At 42.5% G+C, this 12,522-nt stretch overlaps 1 protein-coding gene across 1 annotated transcript in view; it reads left to right on the forward strand.

Moving 5' to 3' along the window:
• IPPK (inositol-pentakisphosphate 2-kinase) overlaps window positions 1-12,522 on the forward strand; it is an 88,752-nt gene that overhangs the window by 29,733 nt on the left and 46,497 nt on the right. Inside the window, exons 2-3 of the mRNA XM_004717735.2 lie at window positions 882-929; window positions 5,517-5,612. Coding sequence (XP_004717792.1) covers window positions 882-929; window positions 5,517-5,612 — 144 coding nt within the window. The remainder of the gene's footprint in view (window positions 1-881; window positions 930-5,516; window positions 5,613-12,522) is intronic.

Raw genomic sequence — 12,522 nt, forward strand, 5'->3', positions numbered from 1 at the left:
CGGAGTGGTGGGATCAGATTGGGCCTAATTCCCACACTGTGTCTCCAGTGTTGTCCCCTGTAGGGCTATGGGTCAGTGGGGGATGTCGTGTCTCATAGTGGGGCCGGCCATATGGCCTTCTCTGTGGAATGGCTGCTCTGAGGGGGAATATTGTCCTCAAGGTTGGTGGGCTATGATGTGCTCCAATCTCTCTTCCGCCCTCTTTATTTGCTCCCATGTGCTCTGATCAGACATGTCCCTCTCCCTGAGCTGCAGCTTCAGTGCTGTCCTCTGAAATAATTCTTCTGGGGGGAGGGGCAGGTGTCCGCGTAGTTGGGATTGAGGCCAGCCCCTCTAAGCCGAGTTTTTCAGCACATTTTTGTGCCGCTTTTGTGGTAAAATTAGGTGCCTCAGTGGATATTCGGGTCGGCTTATATTTGAGTATATACGGTAGATGTAATTCACAAGCCCCATGACTCTTCAGAGTTCTAGAAACCTTGATTTGATTTGATGGGCTTCAAGTTCAGGATATTAGTTCTCTTTGGAAGTCTAATATGAGTCTATTTTTGTAGAAAATGTTTGGTTAAATGTCTTATCAGGGATCTCTATTTCTTCTGGAATTATAAGTAGTACTTCTATGTATAGTGGCTCATCCTTTGTTAGCTCCTGGCAGTGGACCAGTGGGTCAGAGACTATGTCCGCCTTTGTGGCTCTTGCCAGCATATGCCTTCTCAGAGGTCATGGGCAGATAGCCTCTGGAATTAGTGCTAGCCTGTGGCTTCACAATTTCCTTTCTGTGGGAACTCACATGGGCTAATGCATGGGAGGCCTGGGCCTTAGTTCTTTGAGCCACTAGACTCTAAGCAGAGTACTAATTAGAATTTTGTTTTATTTTCCAATAGCGTTGTGTGGTACTGCGTTTTCTGAAGTTTCATCCAAATAGAAATAAGGTAAGATTGGGGTGTGGGGCGTTGCTACCCAATTATAAACAACATTTTTAAGAAAAAAATGTTTGTACTTATATATAAGCATTAATGATAGTTATAAAAACTTATGTTTGCCAAAGAATGATGTGCCCACAGTTTCTTATTTAAAATACCCACTTCAGAACTCTGCTCCCTTGGACAGTGAGGTGGCTATCAGTGATACAACCATTAACCATCCTCAAAAAGCTGCTGCTGCAGCTGTTTAGCCAAATGACTTCAGCCAGCATTCTCTGCCACACTGTTGCAGTGACCTGCCTCCCTTCTGTCCTGAAATGTAGCATGGATGAAGACTAACCATTTCACCCAGCATGTGACTATTTTGTTTGTACCTGTGTCTCAGTTGTAACAATGGTAGATGCCATGTGTTGAACTATTTCTTTGCCTAAGGCTCTAAGCTGAGCCCTTTAGATCAAAAAACTTGTGGAAAACTTGAATTGAAAGAAATAGAATTTTCCTATGAACTCTTTAAAGCCTCCTGTCACAATTCTGTAAGGAAAGTCAACCTTTTTATTGCACAGTTGGACAAAAAGAAGGAGTCCAGGAAACTTGCCCTCGTTTGTCCTTCCAGTTAATGACTGCACTAGGATTTGAGCCCAGATAAGGCAGACTCTAAAATATTTTTTTAAAAAAGCAACTACAAGAGCAAAAGTGGGAAATGGTCCCATCTTTGAACAGTGAATTATAACACTGTAATAAGGTGGCAGAGTGAGTCTTGCTTAAGAGGCTGGTTACTTGGTAGAATGGAAATTCAGCTTACAATAAGTGCATTAGGAAACATGATTAATTTGACTTGTACAACAAGTAAGCAAAGATATGTGAAGCATCAGAGGCTAGAGAAAAGAAACGTTAAGGTGCAACAGAAGTGATGGGCAAACCCAGGGATTTATGCCATAGAGAAAAAGGGGACTCTGGGAGAGAGTAGGTTGTTGTGTCTAGTATGAGTTGAAGTGAAGGAACTGGCAGAATAATCAGTCTAGAGAAATGGAATGAACACCTTTATCTAGAGCAGTGGGTCTCAACCTTTCTAATGCCATGACCCTTTAATACAGTTCCTCATGTGGTGGTGCCCCCCTCCCCCACCATAAAATGTTTTCCGTTGCTACTTCATAACTGTAATTTTGCTACTGTTATGAATCGGGTGATCCTGTGAAAGGGATGTTCGACCCCCACAGGTTGAGAACCACTGGTCTAGAAGACTAGAGGAAGAGGTGGTGGTTGCCATGGAAGATTATATGAAGTTTCATTTCTCAGTTCTATTTCTATTGAAATACATCAAGTTGGAAACTAGAAAGAAGTGTTTTGTGGCCTCCTCCTACCACATATCTCTTTTTGGCTTGTATTCCTTTTCCCCAGTTGGTGACAGCAATTCCAAATCCAACCAAAATCAACCTCTGCTCAATTAAAGATTCAATATTCGGTTGTTGCCTCCATTACTTTTTCTATTTAGATTTATTATAGGCTTTTAAGATAGCAATTTGCTTTTATTTGTTATTTAAACAATACATTGTGATACCAACTATATTATCTTGGGGAAATTGTGTATGGTAATTCTTTTATTGAGAAGAAGGTGCCATTTGTTTTTATCAGAACCTTCACTCCCATGGCTGTCTGGCACCACAAGGCATGTTCTAGAGCATTTTACTTGGCTTAATTCTGATATGATAGCATTGCATCTGCCATAGTCACAGGTAGGGCTTCTGGGGACATGTGCAGAGGCATGTCAGGAATGAGGGTAGGGAGCTATCCAGTAGTGTATATTACCACATGGTCAGCTCAGCTTTGGGATTGACTGCGTGAGGGCCATCAGACTTTCAGGCCCAGGGCCCAGAGGGACGAAGTAAGCCAGTATACCCATATAGCTTCTCCTCAGCCCCTTGTTGAAGAACCATTTTTTCCTTGGGAGAACTACACACAGTGGCCCTTTGTACTGCTCACCCTTGGGGCAAGTTAAGTAACACTAAGATGATTTTCTGTCTCACACTAAACAGCTTATTGACCATTTAAGAACCTCTGGCTGGAAAGAAAATAATTTATTCTAAATTTAATATCAATGTATTTAGTAACTTTTTAGGGGAAAAGTCATAGTCCAGGGCTGCTGTTAGGTGCGAATGATTTTCCTGTGGAGAAGGACAGGTTACTTCTGAGGGAGGACAGGGCTCATTCCAGTTTTTCCATTGTATACCTGGCCAGGCAGGAGCGGAGTGGTTCTCAAATGGAGGTGTTTTGCGAGTTATTTGGGGATCTGCTTCAAAGCAATACCTGGACCTGTGGAGTAGTTGGGTTGGGGCAGGTAAGGGCTTTGATTTGATAGTGTGTGAGCTCGGGCTCAGGCATAGGTGTTTTCTGTGAGGCAAGTCTTCCCTCCCTAGAATTAAAGGACTCTGAGAGGCATCAAAAATTTCATGGGAAAAATGGATGAAAAGATCATGGAATTTTTTAAACAGTTTTATTGGCATGTAATTCACGTCATACAATTCAGTAGTTCAATAATATTAGAAAGAGTTGTATAATCACTACAGTCATTTTTAAAACACTTTCTTGTACTTACTGTTATTGGCTCTCCATCTCCCCTCAGCCTCCCCTGCTATACTCCCAAGAAACCATTAATCCAGTTACTCTATAGTTTTGCATCTCTTGGGTTTCATATACAGAAAAAACATACCAAAAAATAAAAATACCCAACAACAATAACAAAATAAAAGAGAAAAACTTCAGTCGAAAAGAAAGCAAAAATATGAGAAATTGGAACAAATTTAAAATGAGTCACAAGGGAGACCAAATGATAAGATAGTAAATTTTAACCTAACTTCATCTGCAATAATCCACTTTCTAATATATTCTTTGTGATATCAAGGCTATTCATATCCCTTGTCTATGGTCAGAGGGAATTCACTGGAACTTAATCCATGTGTGAACCCTACAAATAGATTTTGGGTTTCCACTGTCATCCATAGCCTTTTGCAAACTGAGTATTCATAATTTAGGCTCTGAGACCATTCCCGCCCTCGGATTTGGACTTTATTATTTACAATCCTTGGATCACACAGGCTGGTGTGCTTTTTCCATGTATACTTAGTTGATACCTCACTTAGATGGCTGCTTATTTGAAGGCAAGCCTGTAAGACCCCAGGGGTTATTCTTTCTGATAGCCAGACACCATCTAGTTTCTTCTCCGTACTTTGCTTTAACACCCGTATCTCCAGTAATCTCTGTATGAAGGTGAACATCAAGTGGAGCCATACCATAAGAACTGGTTGTTCTTAAATTGGGACTAGAATTTTGAGTGCAAAATGCATTCACATTATCTATTGTTTATATGTCTCTGGTTCACTTTAGAGATAGCATTTTATGATAGAGAATATTATCAATCATCCCCCTGGGGCATAAGGTAATTTTATTGATAGCATCATTAATTTAGCTGGTGATATAGCATTTAAGATATTTTTGAATAAATTAAGTTATACAAATACAGGCCAGCTATAAATTCCAATACATGAATTATTGACTTGTACAGGTTAAACTCATAAGTGTCTAGACAGTATTTACACAAACAATGGGCATTGGTGATAGGCCACAACTTTCCATAATAACATTCATTCACAAAGGCAGACCCAGGCCTTTCAGACTGATACATGTCTTAATAAAGCAAGGATGTCATTAGAATAGAAAACATGGTAATCCTGGGCCACCATTCATTGGGCATCCTCAAGGCAAGAGACCCATACCAAATTCCAGCAACCGCCAATTCCATAACCTTGGGATAGATGTCATCTGCTGCTTCTCACACCAGGAATGTTCAGCTTTAAATCCAGGTGCTACAGGTGAGTGAGGTAAAGCCCAGTTCACTTCATGGCTTTCTGGTGTGACCTGTGCAGGATTTTGTGTGCCTCCATAGAACAGAGTCCAAAGTCCCAGCAGTCTATACCACAGGGCCTGGGTCATCAAGGGCTAGATCAGCGGTTCTCAACTTGGGGGTCGCGACCCCTGTGGGAGTTGACTCTTTCACAGGGGTCACCCAATTTATAACAGCAAAATTACAGTTATGAAGTAGCAATGAAAATCATTATATGGTTGGGGGTCACCACAACATGAGGAACTGTTTTAAATGGTCACAGCATTAGGAAGGACTAGACTAAATAGAAACTAGGTCAAAAGTGTCTAATTAGGAACATAATACCCAGCATAGTCTCAGGATCAGGGAATTTTTCCATGAACTCTTTGAAACACCCTTGTATGTCTCCAGAGGAGCCCTGGTGGTATAGTGATTGTGTGTTGGGCTGTGACCTACAAGGTCAGCAATTCAAAACCACCAGCCACTCTGCAGGAGAAAGATGAGACTTTTTATTCCCATAAAGTTACAACCTCAGAAACCCACAGGGACAGTTCTACCTTGTCCTATAGGGTTGCCATGAATCAGGATCAACTTAATGGCAATGAGTTTGTTTGTTTGTTGGTTTTGTAGGATCATTGTTGTTTTCTCAAGTGTTAGTTCACTTACGGGGACTTTGTCAGAGGGTCTTGATGACTCAGGTGTTCTGTGTTTTTTTACAGGCCTCAGAAGAAATATTTCAGCACCTGCAGAACATAGTGGATTTTAGCAAAAATGTCATGAAGGAGTTATTTGGGGAGAACTGTGTTCACTCTGGGGTAAGTGAATTTTGTTTATATTGTCTACATTCGGGGACAAATTTCATGTCAATAGTGCCAACATATGAACTATATTTTGGAACTTGGTGCTTAATAATAGTCACTTGCAGTAATTATAGAATTTCCACGTGCTTTTCTTTCTGTATGATGAGATAGGTAAAACAAACCTTATTTCCATTTTTTAAGGGAGAGCCTTATGTTCAGAGGGGCTTTGTGAGGGCCAGTAAGAGGCCATGGCTGATTCCATGACCCTTTAGGGACATTTTGCAGGTGCAGCTTTGCAGTGATAGCCTTGGTAGGGTGGTGTAGTCAGTTAGCACTGAGCTCTGGATCCTGCCTCTTTTGAACACCTTCAGAAAAGCTTGAGGAGAAAATGTGGGCTTCACACTAGGTGGGAAATCAGCAGCCTCCCCTTCCACCTCCCACATCTCTTATTCACAGTCTGATAGGAGAAGCTCCTTCAGGGCATTAGTATCTAAGAGCAGCGCCGCCTATGGGTGAGAGTCATTGTTAGGACACACAGGGAAGGGAGGCAGCTTAGGAAGCTGCAGTGGCTCCTGCAAAAGAGGTGGCTCTGGTGTCTGCCCTGGAGATGGCTTTGGTCCGCACTACTTTTCTGCTTTGCCAGCTTGGTTACTGATCATAGATCAAGCTCTCAACAGGCTTATTCGTGGATGGTCATTTTGAATAGATGAAGCACCATCTCCCCTGTGTAAATGCTGTACCTCAGGATGAATCTGAGAGAAACAATACTTAGGTGCTGAAATAAAAATGTCTTTGAAACAAAGATTACCAGGTAATATATTATTAAACAGCCCTGGCAGCAAAATATCCTTCAAGAATTGTCCTATAGCATAAGATGTCCTGAGAGTAGACGTTGGCGTAACTGAAGAGAATTCCCATTTAACCCACCACTTGCAGCCTGAGTAGGATGAGGCGATGCCAGTATGAGGCCACTTCATTGTCTGAAGTACAATGGAAGGGCCTCCAACTTAGTGACTTAAGTGACACTTCACACTACTTAACTATGGGAATACCTTAGTTACAACTTGCTCATGTAATTGTCAAGACCATGCCACTGTTGATGGAGTCCTTGGGTTTTATGTATCCTCACAGTATGGCAAGTGAGCCAGGTGAGAGCCTGACAGGAACCACGTTGTTTTAGATGCCCCTACCCTATGTTGTGGCTGTCATTTCCACAGTATTCAATTGAACGCACAGCACTATGTGGTGAGGGGACGGCCACTGGGGGCCACTATGGCGGCTGACTTCCAGACCCAGTAGATCTTCCAAATTTATATTTAAACCATTTATATTTAAACACTGGTGTTTAGGAAAGAAGATTGGAATTCTGTGGCTCTAAGAGCCCTGCTGAAGTATCCTCTTGATGCCGTTGCTTGGCTTCAATTCTGTGGCCATAGGGTAGGCTCATCTAGTGCTGTGTGGACAACAGAGCCGCCCTACCAAGGGCTTCTTCTCCCGGGCAAGTTACTGGGGTGAGACAACTCCCTGCAGCCTTCTCTCCTGTCCCCTGCCCAACTACACACATCAACATCCACAGATGCTCAGGAGACGTACTCTTCATTCAGCCATGACTAACGCACCCTGGTGAGGATGTAGGATGTTTAGAGGGCTCATAATTTCCCAAATTCCTCTATAGGACTTGCCCCCTGGATAGTGTCTTGTACTGTGAGAGTAGTTGTTCCTGATGTGCAGTTTTCTTCCTTGACAGACACTCTTCTCAGGTGTCGTCTGCTGGGACATTTTGACCCAGGCCAGGCTATGACCATAGTGGCCGTATGCAAACTTGTCTCGGTCTTACAACAGTCGAGGTCTTTCTAGATCCTCTGCCTTGAGTGGAAGGAGGGATCCACTCGTGAACAAGGATGGAGCTGGCACTTGGTGGCAGGAGGAGTTTGTTAAGCAGGCTAAGTATGTTGACTGTTCTGAGGGAAAAGGAGGTAGTGTTAGGAATGTCATCCAAAAGGGCTCAACCGTGAGTTTTTGACTCTGGAATGGTTCCCTTTGCCCTTGGAGCAGAGAGGGTAAAAATGAATGAAGTATTATACTATGTCCTGACGGTGTATGGTGGAAACCTGTATGTGCAATTCAGGGGATACTGGACTCCACTGATTTGTCTCCTCTGGATTCAGACACTTTCCATTGTGAAACAGCCTACTTTCACCTTTTAGGAAGGACATTTTATCCTGAGGGGCCTGAGGTTCGACACGATTGAAATGCTGCTTACACAGAGTCCCTCAGACTCGTTGATACATGTGGAGTATATAGACAGGACACTTGAAACAACAACAAAACAAACTGTAATAACGCTCGTTTATACTACAAGCCTTCCTTCCCAAAGGAAAAGAAGAGGCTGACCTGAGCTAGATAAAACAAAACAGAACCTTATGAAAGCACTTCTGTCCTCTGTGTTCCAGGACTATCTGTCTTAGGAAAAGACAAAATCTACTCCTGTGATGAGAATTTTAAACAGAGAAAGACTGGTCTGGGTATGTCTTAAACCAGAAGACACACGGGCCTGGGAGTTGGGAAGCAGTGCCCTATTTCTTATGTTGATGCTTCTTAAGTACCAGGTGAAGGTGAGCACGGGTGTGATTTGAGGAATATAGATTCATTTTGGTGGGCTACATGCTCTTGTGTTTGCACCACCAAATAGGCCTTAACTCTGCCCTGGAACTTCCCATGGTCTTGACTGGACTGGCAGTGGTGGTACGAAGGAAGGTTCTTTCCACCAAGAGGCCATTATAAGCAGTGCCAACCTGCCTGTTACTTGCCCAGCCCCCTTCAAAAGTGAGTGTAACCACATCTCCACTGAAAGCTATATTTACAAAAAGGAAATGGTATAGTTTTGCCTTTTATTCAACTCAAACTAGGTCTTCTTCTGTGGATGCTTGCTGTATGCTTGGTGCTATCGGCTTCCATTGGCGGGATTATGGGACTCACAATGGTTTCTGAGTCTGAATACACCAAACTCATAGATAACGTACAGGACAGAGTAGATTGAATACATAGGATTTCCAAAGCTGCAAATCTTTCCAGAAACAAACTACTATATTTTTTTCTTCAATGGCTCCTGAGTCTCATAAAGGCTAGGAAATATAGTCAAACATTAGAAAGGATAAATGCCATAAGCATTTATTACACTGAAAATACAAATATGGCTAATTTATATAATTGGCAGTGTAAAGCTGTTTAGAAGAAATATACTACTCCTAATTGTAACCTTGTTGGCTCTTGTTGTCTGTGATTAGCCATTTTGGTAGACATCCATCAAGAGTAATCCAGTTACCCCTGGTTCAGGATTGGTTCTATCTCTTCCTTATATATCTGTTATGGCACCCATGACTTCTGCATCAGCCAAGCCTCATTTCCCAGCAATGCATGAGATCCCTGGTAACCGTCCTTGGGGAGGCTCATCTCTGTGATCTCATAGCCTTGTGCTTGCTGGGTGGGTCTTTCCTTTGAGGGAGGCTTTAATTGTAGTCCTTTTTCTTTTTACAAACATAACACCCGTAATTGACCATCTGTGTGCTCTGAGTTTTGGGAGACACTCTAAGGTTAGAATTTTCCACTTTTTATCATCATTCTTCTTTCCCATTGTTTCATCTTACCTATTTAATAATATTTTTAAGATAGCAGTCCATTTAAAAATCTTTATGTCCAAAGCATTCGAGGTAGTTGTTACATAATAGTGTTTTTTTCTGTTTATAACATATTTAGGTAAAGGACAAAATCACAAGTTAAGCTGGCATAAACAGGCTGGGAACAAGCACAACTGACCAGCTGGACAGTGGCGGCAGAAGTGTGCAGGTGTCATAGGCCAGCCACAGCTGTCCAGGCACGTGGGGAGCCATGGGCAACAGGCGGGGGGCAGGGAGGGTGTGTGTGTGTGTGTGTGTGTGTGTGTGTGTGTGTGTGTGTGTGTGTTGTGGGGCGGTGAAGCCAACGCAAAATCTACTGTGTGCTCCTGTCCTGTGTACCAGGAAGGTGCTTTTAGCTGCAACTGTGAACACTAAACCTAGCCTAGATGAGTTTAAAGCTAAAGACATCCATGAATGGGGGCTTCAGTTTTGTTAACTTGGGTCCCAACAAAGTCATCCAGGTCCTGTGTTTCTGCCATACTTTTGCATTCCAACTCAGGCCTCGGTCCGCAAGCTGGCACTTGTTGTTCCTATCCATATGCACGTGGACACAGATTGTCCTTCTGATGTTGTCTGCAAAGTAAGACACACACCCCCACCATCACCCCACCCCCACGCCCTACTCTTAACAAAGCCCCTCACATCAGCGTGGTCAGAACTAGACCATGTTTTTACCCAGAAAACCAGTCCATGGACTGATCAGGATTTTCTATCAGGCAGAAGACTGGGTGCCCTCCTGAAATAGGAGTTATAGAATCCAGGAAGAAAGGAAATGTAGTAGCTAAATGGTGCGGTGCCACTCGAAGGAGGTTTTGAATCTGTGAAGCATAAAATGGTGATATTAGTGTCATCAGAACTTGTCTTAACTTCAAGAGGAATAATGACCAAAATCAGCCCAAAGTTGATTTCTGTGAATGGGTGGTCCACTGTATTTCCACTCTCCAACCATTTTACCAATTTTGATACCAGCTATCCTTCCCATGGAATTCTCAACTTCTCTTTTGGGTTCAGTAGTCCGATGCAATGGCCACACAGAACTGTAGACCATACATAGAGTTAAATGGTTTATTTAATAAGTAAAGGTCCAACTTGGGATCTTGATCAACAGGCTATGAGTCAGGATCAGGACCAAGAAGTGTGTAGGCAAGCTCTCCTTTCTTTAGTGGAGGACAGTTTTGCCAATGCCTCTCTAAATGAGGTCCTTCTTTCTGCCATGCATTCCCTCTCTTGCCCCCTGAAGATCTCCTCATTTTTGCCCCTCAGGACAGGCTCCTTTTGACCCTGTTGTCTGAACCACCACTTTGCCTTGAGATCCTTTCTGGACCTTGGTTTCATTGACTCTGATGGTGTGCCCCTTGTGGGCCTCTCTCGACCTTCAGTGTTAAAGACCTTGGCGCATATTATTGCTTTTTAAAAAGATTCCTTGCCCCTCCTCTCTCGGCTTATTTTTCTTTTTCATCTGGTTCCTTCTAGTATTATTTCTCTAAAAAACCTCTGTGGGACTGACTTTATAAAAACAAACTCGGTCAGTTGTTTTTGTTGTTGTTTTTTTAACTGTCAATTTTAAGGCATGGCATTTCCACTGGGCTTCTGAACTGACTAATTCTCTCTTGGTAGTCCCAAATCCCATCATTTGCGTGGTAGGGTGCAACTCAACTCATTGGTATAGTCTATTGATCAATCAGTACAAATCACAGGGCCAGGCTGCAGCCAGGACCACACAAAAAGTATCGAAACAAGTTGTTTAAAGTTTACCTAGGAAATAACAATCAACCTGGACAAAAACCCTCCATGGTAGAAAACTAGGGTAAAAATAATTCCTTCAGAGCCTAGGGGTTAAAAAAGTCTGTAATGATTTTTCCAAAGAACCAAGGTAAAAGACCACATAAAGAAATTTATTTCACGAGTCCCCTCTCTGGCCTTTCCCCTTTCATAAACTTTTTACCAGTCCAAACCAGTCATTAACAATTAGTTCATCCACAAGGTTAAAAACTCTCAAGGTGAGGTCACTTAGGGACTAGCCATTCGGGTATCCATCTGGTCTATAAGGTTCTCCAAAAAGTGGCCTTAACTTTATCCTGTCTGCTGTCTATCAAAATTTAACCAAGAGGATATTCCCATGCTCTGAGCTTCGCTTGAAATGTTAGCATAGTAAAACCTTTAAGGGGCCGTAGGTTTGGTTTCTGTACTTCAGTACATTAGTGCCTCTCCCTTCAAACTGCTATCAAGTTGATTCCATAGCAATTTTATGGGACAGAGTAGAACTTCCCCTGTGGGCTTCTGAGACTATAGCTCTTTACCTCATCTTTCGCTTGTAGAGTGGCTGGTGGTTTCAATATGCTGACCTTAAGGTTAGAAGCCCAATACATAGCCCACTATGCCATCAGGGCCCCCTTTGTTGTTGTTGCTAGGTGCCATCAAGGTGGTTCCTAGTCACAGCAACCCTATGCACAAGAGAATGACACAACACTGCCTGGGCCTGCACCATCCTCACAGTTATTCCTATGCTTGAGTTCATTACCATAGCCACAGTGTCAGTCCATCCTGACCGGGGCCTTCATCTTTCTCACTGCACTCCGGTTTGCCAGACAACTCGTCCAGGAAAGAAGTACATGAGACAAAGTCTCTTCACCTGCTTCTGAGGAGCATTCTGGCTGTACTTCGTCCAGGACAGATTTGTTTATCCTTTTGATAGTCCATGGTACTTTAAATATTCTTAAGAAGTACTACACTTCAAATTCATTGATTCTTCTTCAGTCTTCCTTATTCAGTATCTAAGTTTGACATGGATATGAGGCAATTGAAAAAATCATTCCTTGGGCCAGGCTACACCTTAAAGTAACCTCCCTACTTTTTAACACTCTAAAGAGGTCTTATGCAGCAGATTTACCCAATGCAATCTCTTGACTGCTGCTTCCATGAGCACTGATTGTGGATCCAAGCGAGACAAAATCCTTGAAAACTTCCATCTTTTCTCCACGCAGCGTGATATTACCTCTTGGTACAGTTGTGAGAATTTTGGTCTTTTTACCTTGAGTTGTAATCTGTATTGAATGCTCCAATCCTGTAATCCATACTGAATGCTCCAATCCTTAATCTTCACTTTCAACAAGTAAGGTTATGTCTTTTGCATATTGCATGTTGTTAATAATCCTTCCTGTAGAAATAGAGGAAAGAACTAGGGGGCAAAGGACATTTATAGAGGTCTAAATACAGGCATGTACATATGTAAATATATTTATATATAA

This window comes from Echinops telfairi, unplaced genomic scaffold (assembly GCF_000313985.2).
Source record: "Echinops telfairi isolate 266 unplaced genomic scaffold, ASM31398v2 ScPeMD7_7430;HRSCAF=8468, whole genome shotgun sequence".
Classification (NCBI taxonomy): Eukaryota; Metazoa; Chordata; class Mammalia; order Afrosoricida; family Tenrecidae; genus Echinops; species Echinops telfairi.